The 16,906-nt window shown below is 34.7% G+C and overlaps 1 protein-coding gene and 1 non-coding gene across 9 annotated transcripts in view; both read left to right on the top strand.

Moving 5' to 3' along the window:
- Nucleotides 1–16,906, top strand: part of DLG1 (discs large MAGUK scaffold protein 1) — a 287,420-nt gene that overhangs the window by 256,868 nt on the left and 13,646 nt on the right. For all 8 annotated transcript variants that reach the window (XM_055407214.2, XM_055407346.2, XM_055407336.2 and 5 more), the window contains 4 exons: nucleotides 3,181–3,222; nucleotides 5,252–5,302; nucleotides 6,373–6,474; nucleotides 12,747–12,919. In XM_055407214.2, coding sequence (XP_055263189.1) covers nucleotides 3,181–3,222; nucleotides 5,252–5,302; nucleotides 6,373–6,474; nucleotides 12,747–12,919 — 368 coding nt within the window. The remainder of the gene's footprint in view (nucleotides 1–3,180; nucleotides 3,223–5,251; nucleotides 5,303–6,372; nucleotides 6,475–12,746; nucleotides 12,920–16,906) is intronic.
- On the top strand, nucleotides 13,150–13,277 carry LOC129553837 (small nucleolar RNA ACA64). The gene has a single exon (XR_008685530.1). It is a non-coding gene; the product is annotated as a small nucleolar RNA ACA64 (small nucleolar RNA).

Genomic DNA, 16,906 nt, shown 5'->3' with positions numbered 1-16,906 from the left:
CATCCCTCTGAGTTGTCCCAGAGCACCAGATTTGAGTGCCCTGCCTGCTTCACGCATCAAACTTGCACTGGTCATCTATTTTACATATGGTGATTAATATACATGTTTCAGTGCTATTCTCTCATATCATCCCACACTCACCTCTCCCACACAGTCAGCTGTTATGGTTTTAATTTGCATTTACCTGATAAGTAATAAGCTTGAACACCTTTTATATGTTTATTGGATATTTGAATATTTTCTTTGATAAAAATGCCTTGAAAAGATTATTTTTATTATCAGGGAAAGAACATTTTACCTGTTTAATAGGCTCCCAACCAATGGTGATAATGCTATTCCAAGGGCAATGCTTTAAGTAGCAAGATTTTACTGTAGAGGAGTTATTTAAAGCATACTTGAAAGAACTTGAATTTGATTGCTTTATAACTATTGGCAATTTTAGAGAATGCAAGATAAGTAAGAGAAATGCCCAGAAAAGAGAATGTAGCACCTTCAACTTTGTATATATGTATATAACATGTCAGATATATTCAGTAGAAGAGGAAAAATAAAATAAACCCCACAAGCATTCATTTATCCAACTTCTCTAATTGTCAACTCATGGTTAATTTGTTTTTTTTATACTTTGACTTACTCTCCCCTTCCACTCGCTCAAGTGCAGTAACTAACATTTCTTTCTTTTATATTCAGGATGTAATTCCAATCCTAGTATAAATTTAAGAACTTTTTCTTTTTTCTATGTGGCATTCCTACTTCTGGGAATGAATTTTAAGGAACTGGGACAAAAGGTGAAAGACATATAAATGAACACATTAATTGTTGATGTCTATGAAAAACAATTTAAAACAAAACAAATAGTAAGATAAATCATGATTTAACAGTCCAATAGAATATTATGCAACAGTTTAAAATGATTGTTTTGACATCTGTGTGTTAACATAGAAGAAATTTTTAAATATAAACTTTAAAAAACCAACTTTTTTTAATGTTTATATATTATTCAGTCTATAATTTTTAATGTTCCTCCTTTATTTAAAATATACATAGCAATGATTAAGAAAGCTGTATCTTGTCTTTGCAAATTAGAATAATGAACTTATTTTTCACGATGACAGCAATTCAAGAACTGTACTAACACTAAGTTTTACCATTCTCTGAACTTTTCAGTAGTGCTCCTTGATTTTAGGAGACTGTGTAGGTGGTATTCAGTTCAATCAGTTCAGTTCAGTCGCTCAGTCGTGTCCGACTCTTAGCGACCACATGGACCACAGCACGCCAGGCCTCCCTGTCCATCACCAACTCCCGGAGTTCACTCAAACTCATGTCCATCGAGTCAGTGATGCCATCCAGCCACCTCATTCTCTGTTGTCCCCGTCTCCTATCCCCAGTCGCTCCCAGCATCAGAGTCTTTTCCAGTGGGTCAACTCATCGCATGAGGTGGCCAAAGTATTGGAGTTTCAGCTTTAGCATCAGTCCTTCCAATGAACACCCAGGATTGATCTCCTCTAGAATGGACTGGTTGGATCTCCTTGCAGTCCAAGGGACTCTCAAGAGTCTTCTCCAGCACCACAGTTCAAAAGCATCAATTCTTGTATGGTACAGCATATATTTCTCCCCAAACTTTTTCCTTATCCTTTAATTTTTGTTATCTTTACTTCTCTTCCATGGAAATTTTTGTTATTTTAGATTTTATAGATAAAATTCCTTTTTATTCGAAGGAGAACACTTACTAAGACAACACTAGAGATTACATTTACATGAGAAGAGTGCTGGGTGTTACTGAACAATCAAGTTATGAAATGGGGTCACTTTGAAGGGAGGGGCCAGGCATATGGGTGTGTTTTTAATCATCTTTTTGTTTTACTAAACAGCTGTTGTCAGTTTTACCAAAGCAGTTTCTCAGAAATACTAGTCTACTTTATTTTTTTTTCCTACATGATAGCTCTCATTTTTTTTTTATTATTTTTTATTGGAGGCAAATTATTTTACAATATTAATATTGGTTGGTTTTGCCATACATTGACATGAATTCGCCCCAGGTTTACATAAGTTCCCCCTCCTGAACCCACCTCCCACCTCCCTCCTCCCTTTATCCTCCCTCTGGGTCATCCCCGCATGCCAGCCCCGAGCATCCTATAACATGCATCAACCCTGAACTAGTGATTCGTTTCACATATGACAACATACGTGTTTCAATGCCATTCTCCCAAATCATCCCACCCTCACCCTCTCCCACAGAGTCCCAAAGACTGTTCTATACATCTGTGTCTCTTTTGCTGTCTCGTATTCAGGGTTATCATTTGCATCTTTCTAAATTCCATATATATGCGTTAGTATACTGTATTGGTATATTTTTCTTTCTGGCTTACTTCACTCTGTATAATAGGCTCCAATTTCATCCACCTCATTAGAATTGATTCAAATGCATTCTTTTTAATGGCTGAAAATTACTCCATTGTGTATATGTACCAGAGCTTTCTTATCCATTCATCTGCAGATGGACATCTAGGTTGCTTCCATGTTCTGGCTATTGTAAACAGTGCTGCAGTGAACATTGGAGTACATGTGTCTCTCTAGTCTACTTTAGAATACAATCCCACCTTCTGTTCCATTTGACCTGTTTTAGAGCATCAGGAAATCTGTGGTATCCAGAATACTTTTATCTGTATGATCTCAGACATGGATTTTATTTCAGGAACAAGAAAGAAACTAAACTAAAAGCAGGGTCATTTTTTTTTTCCATTTATATTTTAAGATACAACTTCCTTATAATGGACATCTGTTTTCTCAGATATAACAAGTCTTCTTTGTTAGTCATATCTGTATCATGACCGACCTAAAGTAAATGGTGACAGGGACATTTTCTCATTGGGGTTTTTATGTTGACAGTTGGACTAATTTAGGATCTGCTTGCCATTCATAATAAGATTTTGTTCATAAACTGTTGAACAGAAAATGAAGCATTGTCCTTGCTTACAGATTTTTTCCTTGCTAATTCATATTCATTTACTTGAAATAAACTTTTCAAAGAAAATCAGAAATGTTTTTAAAAACTCTTTGGATATCTGTGGTTTATAGCTCAACTTTTTGTTGTCACCTTGTGTTTATTTTGATAATTTGCTTTTCTTAAACTCATGACTCTGTGTTCTCTTTATTTTTTCCATTGTCCTGCAATTTCAGAACATGTAACTTCTAATGCCAGCGATAGCGAAAGTAGTTACCGTAAGTGTTTTAAGTTATTTGTTCTTTTGTTATCTCCAGTAATACATACTGTGGGGTTTTTTCCCAAAGTTTTCATAAAATACAAAAATTCATTTTAACAGAACTGCTGTTCATGTACACAATATGTGTGTGTGTATTTGTATCTTTTATAAGAAGTAAATATCTAACTAAATAGGGATAAGCTTGTGTTTTGCATTTAAGTTTAGTAATTTTGTTTCTAACAGAGGCATTAAAATAATTTTCAATAATGCTAAATTATAATTAGGTTTATATCCTTTTTTGTTTTGTGTCACCAATACTGGTGTGTGTCAAGATACTGTGTATTGCCAGCTTTTGGTGAACGTAAGAAATGACAGAGGGAAAATTTTCAACTATTATTCAAATAGTAATACTAATTTAATTTTTGGTTCTTTTGTTATAGTCTTGGTATTATATTATTAAGTGATGTATGTAAGCATTTGAAATTTTAAAATACATTTGGGCATGGGAGGCGGGAAGAGTACATGAATATTGTCAGTTTAACACCTTAAAAATTAAAATTGCTTTTCTGACTTTTTTTTTTTTTTTACTGCTGTCTAATATGAAAGTAATCTTGATTACAGATGAGTATGGCTGCTCAAAAGGTCCATCCTGTTAATATCAGTCTAGTATTTTCTGTGTTGACAATATATACTTTTAACCCTCATTCATTTGATTGGTTGTTATTTTTTATGCATAATAGTTACTTATTGATTTTCTTTTTTGGTGTGGTAGTGTAATTTCTCATATTTTAGCATTTTATTAACTTATATCAGAACTCACCAGAGAGTAGTTGTGAAGCTTTCTAGACTAAAAAGAGGTAATGAAAGTATATACTGTCTGTCTCACCATTTGCATGTATTATTAGGTGTGGAAAATTCAAATTGCATGTTTCTGATAACATGTAAAACATGTTTTACATACAGTACTTTTAAAAGCAACTTATAAATATATATATATATCTGATATAATAAATTTTAAAACAACAAAATATACTTTGAATATTTTTACCAGTATAAGAATTTAAAAGATTTATAGCTGCATACATATAAAATAAACAAATTTAGTGAAAAGATTGTTATAGAGTCATAATCATTAAGGAAAATATCTTTAAATACATTCTCCAAATACTGGTTGATTTCATTGAACCACTTGAATCTAACAATTCTTCCTAGTTTGTTTTCTTCGTGTGTGTGTGTATGTGTGTTTGTGTATTAAGAACTGACGTTTTCAACTTTTTATTTTAGTTGAGCAGAGGTATAATGTGTAGACATTTCTGTGTAGGATATTCATATGCTCTAATCCTTTCACTTAGAGAATTTAACTTGTGAAAGTGCTTTTAAGATCAAAGCAAAATATATTATTTCTCCTTTACTATCAATGTGATGCATTTTGTTGAAAAACAAGAATTTAATTTTATCTAAAACTTTTTTTAACTCAAAATGTTATTTTTTTTAAATTGAACAAATGAATTATTATAGTAATCAATGAATTTTTTTCATCAGTGAAATAGTAACACTAATTTTACCTTTGCATTAAAATTTTTGGTTAGAAAATAGTTGTAATTATAAAATGTATATGCAGTATTAAATGTTATACCTGGTAAAACCAAAAATACAGCATATTAATAACACTAACTTATCTAATATGCATATATGTAGGACTGCTTGTTAAAGCATTAACTTTAAAATATTTAAGAGTTTAGATTCTCAGTAAAAAGTTAATAGCTATGCTTGACATCCCAAGTGAAGATTTAATCTGTAAAACACAGAAAAACAGAAAGTTAGTTATTAATAGCACATTTATAATTTGTTTTTATATATACCAATCTTTGCTACTCTAATTTTTATTTTTTCCCTAAATCTTGCCATAATTAATTTATAAAGTGCCTTTTTTATGTCTTCACTGATTTTCTCAGGAAAATTCTAGTATTTTATATGTTCTATTAAAGAATTAAATTGGTATAGTTATCTTTATAGATTTTCTTACCTGTATTTTAACTTTCTAATAGGTGGTCAAGAAGAATATGTCTTATCTTATGAACCAGTGAATCAACAAGAAGGTTTGTGAAGTCTGTTTATATTTTACAGTCTTATAGAAAAACATAATTTGGAAAATCAGTCTAACTCAACTCATATCTTAAAACATTATTAAGATATACCTTAAAAAAAAACATTTTGTTAGAATTTTAGTGTTTTTTCTTACTATATGTATCTGTATGTAGAATTTTACTATGTATATTTTATGAAACATGATTTAACCCTTAGATTATTAAAATCTAGTCATTTTATATTGCTTTTTATTTCTTAAGCAGCTTCTTTCCAGTGTTCATAATAGTATCACTATCCTTCTAATAATCCTTGTTCAAAATCTTAGAATCATCTTTTATCTTTCTCTGCACTTCATCTCCCTTGTCCAATCAGTTTCTAGGCCCTATTTATTCTTATCATGTATTTCTTACTTATAACCTCCTTTCATCCCTCCTACCAAATTTAAGTATGATTTTCACTGCCAGTCTCCCTGCTTCCAGCATGATCCCTTACAGTCCAGTGTTTACACTTCTATTAGATCATCATTCTAGATGACTACTCTTGATTATACCACATTTCTTTTTTGCCCTTCTTTGATCTGCTTCCTTGCAGTTATTGCTTCAGAAAGGATCAGTAAAACACTGTACTGTTTTCTCATTTGTAATGAGATGATGCTAGCAATGTATAGAAGTCTTATCTACTAAAATGCTGGGTTTAACTTGGTTAAATTTATCTTAGTGTATGACTTCAAACAGGGCTTCCCTAGTGGCTCAGATGGTAAAGAATCTGTCTGCAATGCAGGAGACTCAGGTTCGATCCCTGGGTCAGGAAGATCCCCTGGAGAAGGGAACGGCTACCCACTCCAATATTCTTGCCTGGAGAATTCCATGGACAGAGGAGCCTGCGGGCTACAGTCCATGTGGTCACAGTCGCACAGAACTGAGTGACACTAACACTTACTATGACTTCAAACAGATTGAAGTTTCATTGGTAGAGAAAAAAGAAATTCTTCATAAGTTAAGGATACTTTTGTTTTCTAGTAAAGTAAAATACATAGATGTTTGTTAAGTGTTTATTCCTTTTAACATGTTTGTTTTTATAGTTAATTATACTCGACCAGTGATCATATTGGGACCTATGAAAGACAGGATAAATGATGACCTTATCTCAGAATTTCCTGACAAATTTGGATCATGTGTTCCTCGTGAGTAACTCACATAAAAATTCTTAATTAATGTTCTTAACATTTTGTCATTGTGTGGTCAAAGTAAGCATTACCTTTTTTTTTTCCTCTTTTTTATTTTTTAAATTATGAAAGTATGAAATGCATTTATAGGAGACTTGGTAAATACAGAACAAAGTTATATATAGTTTCACTATTATATTACAATTATTTTTATTACTAGATAAATTAAGATTTTTAGTTGGAGTTTCAATATCAAACTCTCTAAAATTAATACAATAAATATACAGAAAAGTAGAAGGATGTAGTAGACCTCAAAAGCACTATAACCAATTCAACATTATTAAGATTTATACAATTTTCACACTATAGTGGGAAACAAATTCTATTCAAGTTCCCATAGACTGTAAACTAGGAGACACTGGAACATATCCAGGGACATAGATGCAGAAAAAATTTGTGGTCTAATGAAATGAAATCATACATTTAAGCCACGTATTTTCAAGTGTAATGTGACATTTAGCAATAGAGATCTTTGACCTAGCCATTGAAAGCCTCAATAAAGTTAGAAGACTGGAAAACCACAGAGAGTGTTGTAGAGAAGAAAACATTTAAGTGAGAAATTAAAATCAAAGATTGTTACGTAGAAGTACATGCGCTCATCTCCTCCAGCAGAGCACCAAAATTACAGCTAGCTTTTGAACAACCATCAACAGAAGCACACTGGAACCCACCAAAAAAAGATATTCCATGTCCAAAGACAAAGAAGAAGCTGTAACAGGATGGTGGGAGAGGTGCAAACACAATCAAATCAAATCCCATACCTGCTAGATGGCCGACCCACAATCTAGAGAACAATAGTACCAAAGACGTTCTCCTACCCTTGTGAAGGTTCTGAGTCTCCTATCAGGCTTTGCAGCCTGCACATCCAGCGAAGGGACTGGGAATCCCCAGGCAGTCTGACTTTGAAGGCCAGTGGGATTTGATTACAGGACTAGGAATCAGAGACTGCACTCTTGGAGGACACAAACAAAATCTTGTACACACCAAGACCCAGGCGGAAGGAGCAGTGACTCCCCAGGAGACTGAACAAAGCCTACCTGTTAGTGTTGGAGGGCCTCCTGTGGAAGTGTGGGTCAGCAGTGGCTTGCCATAGGGACAGAGGCACTGGCAGCAGCAGTCCTAGAGGGGCCCTTTGGTGTAAGTCCTCTTGGAAAGTTGCCATTAACCCACAGAGCCTATAAACCCCAGGGCTTAAGTCAAACAGCTAATAGGGAGAGAGCACAGCCCCACCCATCAGTAGATAATTGGATTGAAGTTTTACTGAGCACAGCCCTGCCCCCCAGAGCAAGACTCACTTTTTCCCACCACCAGTCCCTCCCATCAGGAAGCCTATACGAGCCTCTTAGCCTCATTCACCAGAGGGCAGACAGAAGAAGCAAGAAGAACTACAATCCCACAGCAGCTGGAAACAAAACCACATCACAAAAAGTTAACCAGGATGAAAAAGCAGAGGATTTTGTCCCAGATGAAGGGACAAGGTAAAACCCCAGAAAAACAATCGAATAAAGGGGTGATGGGCAACCTTCCAGAAAAAGAATTCAAAATAATGATAGTGGAAATGATCTAGGATCTTGGAAAAAGAATGGAGGCAAAGATTGAGAAGATGCAAGAAATGATTGCCAAAGACCTAGAAAGAACAAAGATGAACAATACACTAGAAGGAATCGATAGCAGTTATTCTATAATAACTGATGCAGATCAGATAAGTGACCTAGAGGACCGAATGGTGGAAATCACTGCTGCAGAACAGAGTATAGGAAAAAATAAAAAGCCTAAGAGACCTCTAGGACAGCATTAAACACACCAACATTCACATTATAAGGGTCCCAGGAGGAGGAGAGAGAGAAAGGACCTGAGAAAATATTTGAAGAGATAATAGCCAAAAACTTCCCTAAAGTGGGAAAGGAAATAGCCAAGTCCAGGAAGCACAGAGAGTCCCAGGCAGGATAAACTCAAGGAGGAATACACCAAGACACATAATAGTCAAACTGACAGAAATTAAAGACAAAATATTAAAAGCAAAAAGGGGAAAATGACAAATAACATACAAGGCAGTTCCCATAAGGTTATCAGCTGATATCTCAACAGAAACTTTCCATGCCAGAAGAAAATGGCACAATATATTTAAAGTGATGAAAGGGAAGAACCTACAACCAAGAATACTCTACCCAGCAAGACTCTCATTCAGATTTGACAGAGAAATCAAAAGCTTTCCAGACAAGCAAAAGTTAAGAAAATTCAGCCCCAAATCCAGCTTTACGACAAATACTAAAGGAACTTCTCTAGGCAAGAAACCCAAGACAAGGACAAGACCTACAAAAAATAAATCCAAAACAATTAAGAAAATGGTAATAGAATCATACATATGGACAATTAAAATGAACCAACCAAAAGACCTAGACTGGCTGGGCAGATGAGAACATGTGCATGTATGTGCTTCAACTAACCACATCACTCTACTTTACCCCCCAAACTGTTTGGTTAAACATGTTTCCATTATGGCTTGCAATCATAATTATCTTTTTTTATTGTCTGGTTACCGATTGTGAGACTGATAAACATCTTTTACTATCATGATTATGTAACTATTATTTAATACCATTGTATCACGATTAGTCAACAGAAAATAATAGAATTCTGTATCATTAAGACTGTTATTTAGTAGGAAGAAATCACTCTTCTAAGATGTGGTACATATATGCAATGGTGTATCACCCTGCCTTAAAAAGAGTGAAATAATGCCATTTGCAGCAACATGAATAGACCTAGAGATTGTCATACTGAGTTTTAAGGCATATAAAGAAAAACCAATGTATGATACTGCTTATATGTGGAACGTAAAAAAAAAAAAAAAAATGATACAAATGAATCTGTTTACAGAATGGAAGCAGGTTCACAGACATAGAAAATAAATCTATAGTTACCAAAGGGAAAGGAGGTAGAGGAGAGATTAATTAGGAGTTTAGGATTAGCAGATACATGCTACTTGCTTAGTCACTTCAGTCGTGTCCAAGTTTGTGCGACACAGTGGCCACAGGACTGGAAAAGGTCAGTTTTCATTCCAATCCCAGAGAAAGGCAATGCCAAAGAATGCTCAAACTACCGCACAATTGCACTCATCTCACACACTAGCAAAGTAATGCTCAAAATTCTCCAAGCCAGGCTTCAGCAATACGTGAACCGTGAACTTCCAGATGTTCAAGCTGGTCTTAGAAAAGGCAAAAGAACCAGAGATCAAATTGCCAACATCCACTGGATCATAGAAAAAGCAAGAGAGTGCCAGAAAAACATCTACTTTGCTTTACTGACTATGCCAAAGCCTTTGACTGTGTGGATCACAATAAACTGTGGAAAATTCTGAAAGAGATGGGAATACCAGACCACCTCACCTACCTCTTGAGAAACCTATATGCAGGTCAGGAAGCAACAGCTAGAACTGGACATGGAACAACAGACTGGTTCCAAATAGGAAAAGGAGTACGTCAAGGTTGTATATTGTCACCCTGCTTATTTAACTTATATGCAGAGTACATCATGAGAAACGCTGGGCTGGAAGAAGCACAAGCTGGAATCAAGATTGCCAGGAGAAATATCAATAACCTCAGATATGCAGATGACACCACCCTTATGGCAGAAAGTGAAGAGGAACTCAAAAGCCTCTTGATGAAAGTGAAAGAGGAGAGTGAAAAAGTTGGCTTAAGCTCAACATTCAGAAAACTAAGATCATGGCATCTGGTCCCATCACTTCATGGGAAATAGATGGGGAAACGGTGGAAACAGTGTCAGACTGTTTTTTTTGGGCTCCAAAATCACTGTGGATGCTGATTGCAGCCATGAAATTAAAAGACCCTTACTCCTTGGAAGGAAAGTTATGACCAACCTAGATAGCATATTAAAAAGCAGAGACATTACTTTGTCAACAAAGGTTCGTCTAGTCAAGGCTATGGTTTTTCCAGTGGTCATGTATGGATGTGAGAATTGGACTGTGAAGAAAGCTGAGCACGGAAGAATTGATGCTTTTGAACTGTGGTGTTGGAGACGACTCTTGAGAGTCCCTTGGCCTGCAAGGAGATCCAACCAGTCCATTCTGAAGGAAATCTGTCCTGGAACTCCAATACTTTGGCCACCTCATGCGAAGAGTTGACTCACTGGAAAAGACTCTGATGCTGGGAGGGATTGGGGGCAGGAGGAGAAGGGGACGACAGAGGATGAGGTGGCTGGATGGCATCACTGACTCAATGGACATGAGTTTGAGTGAACTCCAGGAGTTGGTGATGGACAGGGAGACCTGGCATGCTATGATTCGTGGGGTCGCTAAGAGTTGGACACGACTGAGCGACTGAACTGACTGACTGACTGATGGAACTGCAGCCTGCCAGGCTGGTCTGTCCATGGTATTCTCTAGGCAAGAATACTGGAGTAGGTTGCCGTGCCTTTCTTCCTGACCTAGGGATCAAACCTGGGTCTCCTGCCTTTCAGGCAGATTCTTTACCACTGAGCCACCAGGGAAGCCCAATCTGAATACTGACTTCTGTAATATGTATCACCATCCTCCAAATCTAGACCATAAGCTGGCATAAATTATTATATCACAGTTAAGTGTGAAACCTTGCTTCAAAATATTGCTCATTATTAATTTTCAGAAGATACATCATAGGACCATAGGAGTAACTGGTAGGCAAATGGCTAAGAAATACCAATTACAGAACAAAATACCAATTACAACAGATATATACTACTATATAAAAAAATAGATAACTAATAAGGACCTACTGTGTAGCACAAGGAATTCTACACAGTAGTCTATAATGACCTATATGGGTAAAGAATCTGTAAAGAGTGGATATATGTATAACTGAGTCACCTTTCTATACAGCAGAAACTAACACAAAAATTTAAATCAACTGTATACTCCAATAAATTTTTTTAAAAGATACTTTAAAGATTTGATGTATTTGGAAGTTTTCCACTTTTAAATGATGGGTGTATCTAAGAAGCCATAACAAGGAAACTTAGAAAATATTTGTAACAGAAATAAAAATGTTACCAGAATCTGTTGCATGCAGCTGAAGCTGCTCAATGCAATTAAATACAATGTGGAATTTTGAATAAGATCCATTACTTAATGGACACTGTCATAAAATCTTGTGAAATATTGAACAAAATCTGCACTTTAGTTAATAATACTGTATCACTGTTTATTTCCTGTGGGGGAGGTGTGTTTTTTTTACAACATAGTATTTCTTTTTATTCTCAGAATTGGATTAGAAGTTTCATTTCTCATTCAAATTTTTTTTTTAATCACTAAGATAATAAACTTTCTAGTCTTTTAGCAGTAATATTAGATGCCAAAATACATGGAATTATCAAATTTTGAGAGAATATAAATTAGAAATCTAGCATTCTTAATCATACTAAGTCATACAAGTGGAATTAAAATGTCATAAATTTTTTAGCTAGGCAAAAATTCATAAGTTTTCTAATATATATATATTATATGAACCATATTTATAAATGTGTCTGTATATGTGTACAAAAGCTTTTCTACTACACTTGATAAAGTCTTGAGAAAGAAGAACAACAGGAAAAGACATGGAAAAATTGGAAAACAAACTAAATGAATATTTCATAAAGTGAACAAACTAGATAAAAGTAAAAAATCATCGTATAGTCCAGTTGTTTTTAAACATGGATGCTTGTTAAAAGCACATCTAGAGCCTTGGAGGAAAAAATCAATACCTGAGCATTTGTATTTTTCAGAAAATTCCAATATCCATCTGGATTTTAAAAATTAATTACATGGTTTTCTGTTAAATGGTAGTTTTAGTGATATAGAATTCTGTTATTTTCTGTTTACCAGTCATAATTCGGTGGTATTCAGTGAATAATAATTACATAATCACAATAGTAAAAGGTGTTTATCAATCTTCACAGTCAATAATCAGACAAAAAATAAAAGTAATTATAATCAGAATCCATAATGGAAGCATAATTAATCTAACAATATAAAATAATTGTATACAATTTGTGGGGCTAAGTAGAGTGATGTGGTAACACATTACCATTTTTTAGTGGTTTATATTTACTTTATTAGTAATTCCTCCATATCCTTCATATTATTGTCACTTTCAGTCTCTGTTATATTGAACTTTACAAAACAGTTCTTCAAGTAGCTAATGAATTTCTTGTGCCTTTTAATATTAAACACTTCAAGCTCTTTTCTATTAAAGATACAACTAGACCAAAACGAGATTATGAGGTGGATGGAAGAGATTATCATTTTGTGACTTCAAGAGAGCAAATGGAAAAAGATATCCAGGAACATAAATTCATTGAAGCCGGCCAGTATAATAACCATCTGTATGGAACAAGTGTTCAGTCTGTGCGAGAAGTAGCAGAAAAGGTAAGTATCAAAGTGATCTCAGAATGAAGTTTCTAATCAAATACACCTTTGACAGTATGAAAGAATGATGAGATAGAAACTTAATTCATGTTTTTGAAAAAAAAAATGTAGGTCCTTGTTGCAGCATTAATTTAAGCAGTGTTATAAATTTATTCAACTAAATATTAACTTTTAGGTTAATTTTAGGAAAATATGTAAGATAAAGTAGATTAAGAAGATCAACAGTCAGTGTTGGTTGAAAATCACCTCTGACTTTGGCCATGGCCACAGGTGAGATTCGGCACCCAGAGCCACCAGGGGCCTTAGCTCACTGCTGGCTCCTCCATGTGGGGAGGTGAAAACCCAGGCCCTGACACGCCAAAAAAAAGATCAACTAGGAAAATAAGAATAGAAATGATAGCATAAGTCTCTCTTAAGAGGTCTGTGTCACGCGTGCTCAGTCATGTCCGACTCTTTGCGACCCAATGGGCTCCAGCCTGCCTGGCTCCTCTGTCTGTGGAATTTTTCTAGGCAAGAATACTAGAGTGGGCTCCCATTTCTTCCTCCAAGGGATCTTCCTGACCCAGGGATTAAACCTGCATCTCCTGCATTCAAAGGTGGATTCTTTACCACTGAGCTACTTGGGAAGCCCCTTCTTGAAGAGGAGAGGGGAATGATTATTTTGAGGTCCTGTGCTTTTGCTAGAGATTGACCTTTTGTTTAGCACTAGCTTTCCAACATCTAGCATAATTAAGAAGCTAAGATCAGCAATGTTCATCGATAAAAATGAACCAGATGTTCAAGATATGTGTGCATTGCTTCTGGTACTGAGACTAGACAAAAATTTTCCCTGAATGGTCATTTAATAAAAGACAGTGTGGAAAGTTCTCAGTAACACTAACAGCAACAGATTTTTTGAAAGCAGTCTGATGATATATTGACCTTGGGTTAAAGCAGTATTAATGGTAAAGTGAAAACAGTGTGCTCCAGGTGTGCTGCTTAACTTAGTTTTTGGGCCTAGAGAACAGACATCAACAAATTATTTTATACCTTCAAAACTATATAATAGTTTAAGATTTAGTCATGAGATATCTACAAAAATACAGCAGTAATTCAGCATCTCAGTTTTCCATCTCTTAGTGCTCCTTTTTCTAATAAGAGGTTTGATTAATTCTTTATTAGAACTAATTAATTTGAACTAATAATTAGAGCTAATTCTAATTTTAAAAATCATAAAAATGGACATGTTCAGTGATGGTAGGAATTTGGGAAAATAGAAAATCCTATTAGATATGGTTAATGGGGGTAAAATTAGTAGAACTTCATTTGAGAATAATTAGGCAATACCAAATAAATGTATAAAACCTGTGACTCAGAAATTCTACTTTTTGATATCTAAGTAGAGGTTTTGATATCTAAGTATGTGTAATGATATGCATAGTAGAACTTTACAGTAGTGAAAAATTAGACTCAGCAAAGGAGAATGAATAATTATTTATTCATGCAGTAGGATGCAGCAGCTAAAGTGAATAAACTAGAATATCCACTAATTATGTGTAGCCACATTAATAAATCTCAAAATTGTAAGTCCGTGAAGTTGTAAAAGATATATACAGGATGACACTATTTATATAAACTTTAACATAAGACAGCCTAAATAGTTTGTTTTTATAAATATATTTTATGTTTTCATTAACTTAAAAACAGGCATAAGTATAAAATAAACTATGAGAAGATATAGTACAGCACAAGGAATATAATAACCATAAATAGAATATAACCTTTAAAATGTATGAATCACTATGTTTTATACCGGAAACTTCTATAATATTGTACTTATACAGTATTGTGGGTTGCCCTTTCCTACTCCAGGAGGATCTTCCCAACCCAGGGATCAAACCCACATATTTTGCATCTCCTGTATTGACAGGCAGATTTTTTACTACTGCACCAGCTGGGTAGCCCAGTATGCTTCTTAATACCCTTAATTTGGCTAAAATAAAACTACCTCCTAAATGTGATTACGTTGTCTCTGGTTGTTTTCCTATTCCATAGCTTGCGGGTGTGCATGCTCAGTCACATCCAATTGTTTGCAAACCCATGGACTATATATAGCCCACCAGGTTCCTCTATCTGTGGAATTTTCCAAGCAAGAATACTGGAGTGGGTTGCCATTTCCTACTCCAGGAGATCTTCCCAACCCAGGGATCAAATCCATGTCTCTTGCATCTCCTGCATTGCCAGGTGGATTCTTTACCACTGAGCCACTTGAAATAGTATGAAATCATACACTGAATATCTTTATATAAATAAAATTCAAAACTTGGTTGAGATGGATAATTTCCTGAAAAAAAAAGTTTACCAAAATTGACCTATTAGGGATGAAAAGAGTTATAGAAGAAAAAGTCTTTAGAAAAAATAGAGCAAGTTATCAAGAAACTATCCCACAAAAAGCATTAGGTCCAGACGACTTCATGGAAGGTTAGATCATCCTAAAGCTCTGTAAACACCATTCAAGAGCATTCTTTTTATGAAGCAAATCTAATATTGATATCTAAACCTGATGGAGACAGTGAAAATTACAGACCAATGTTACTGATAAATATTAATACAGAAGTATTAAATATTTTAATAAACAGAATCCAATACCACATTGCAAAAATAATATACCATGACCAAGTAGAATTAAAGCTATTTAAAGTCAGCTCAATATTAGGAAATCCATTAATGTAATCTATCACATTAACAGATCTAAAGAGAAAAAAATATATTCATAGATGCCTGAAAAGCATTTGGTAAATTCAGTACCTCTGCCTGGAGGAAGAAATCTCAAAAACATAGAGATTATTATTTTTTAAAGAGTAAAAGGAAAAAGATTGAGATGGATGGATTGATAATCTTCATTTTAAATCCTTAATGGGAAAAACACTGAGACAGTGCCATTATGATGAGGAGGAAGGCAAGGACGTCCATCTCTACTACTACTCAAGGTATTGTCAGTGCTATTACACAATACAGATCAATCAGAGGCATAATCATTGGAAAGAAAACTGTCTCTGTTTTCAGATATTATAGTATTCCTGCTGCTGCTGGTAAGTCTCTTCAGTTGTATCCGACTCTGTACAACCCCATGGACAGCAGCCCACCAGGCTCCTCTGTACACGGGATTCTCCAGGCAAGAATACACCATAAAAAATCTATTATAAAATGTATTTGATAAAATATAAATTCACTGTAAAATCAAAGACATAAAAAAGCTAGAGTAAGGTAGCTTATAAAATTAATTTGCAGAGATTAATAGGTTTTACATGAATAGTTATCAGATGATAGAGAAAACCATACTTATAAGAAATAGAATGTAAAATACTTAGTGAACTTAATGAGAAATATTCTGACTTATATGAGGAAATCTGTAAAACACCCTTAGAAGAGTATTAGACTTGAACAAATGGAAAGACATCCCTTGTCCTTAGCTATGACAATTTAACATTATAAAGCTGCCAGTTCTAAGCTAATTTATATATGAACATAATAAATGACCACCAGCTTTTTTATGAAGTTAAAGAAATTGAAGTTCATATGAGAAGCCAGGACAATACAAAAAGAAAAGCTTCAAGAGATTTTAGCCCTACCAGATATTAAAGGATACTATAAAGTCTTCTTTATAGCACTTTTTAGCACACTAAAACAGTGTCCTCACAACTGAAGCGACTTAGCAGCAGCACAATGGCCCATGAATAGGACCAAGAGATGAATAGATCCAAAGTAAAGAAAATCCAGGAAAGACCCAAATACGTATGAAAATACAGTATATGATAAAGGTGCAATCTCAAGTCACTGGGGCTTTTAATAATGAACTTTTTAATAAATAGAGTTAGAACAACTGAAGAAAAGATAAATTAGAACCATACTTCACACCATATGCAAGAATTGGCTCTACTAAAGTTGACAGGCTTCCCTGGTTGCTCAGTGGTAAATAACCCACCTGCCATGCAGGAGACATGGGTT

The sequence above is a fragment of the Moschus berezovskii genome, chromosome 1 (assembly GCF_049115385.1).
Source record: "Moschus berezovskii isolate FMDL1 chromosome 1, NW_MosBer_1.0, whole genome shotgun sequence".
NCBI classification, from domain to species: domain Eukaryota; kingdom Metazoa; phylum Chordata; class Mammalia; order Artiodactyla; family Moschidae; genus Moschus; species Moschus berezovskii.
The sequence above is the reverse complement of the archived record's forward strand: the minus strand, read 5'-3'. Positions and strand labels throughout refer to the sequence as shown.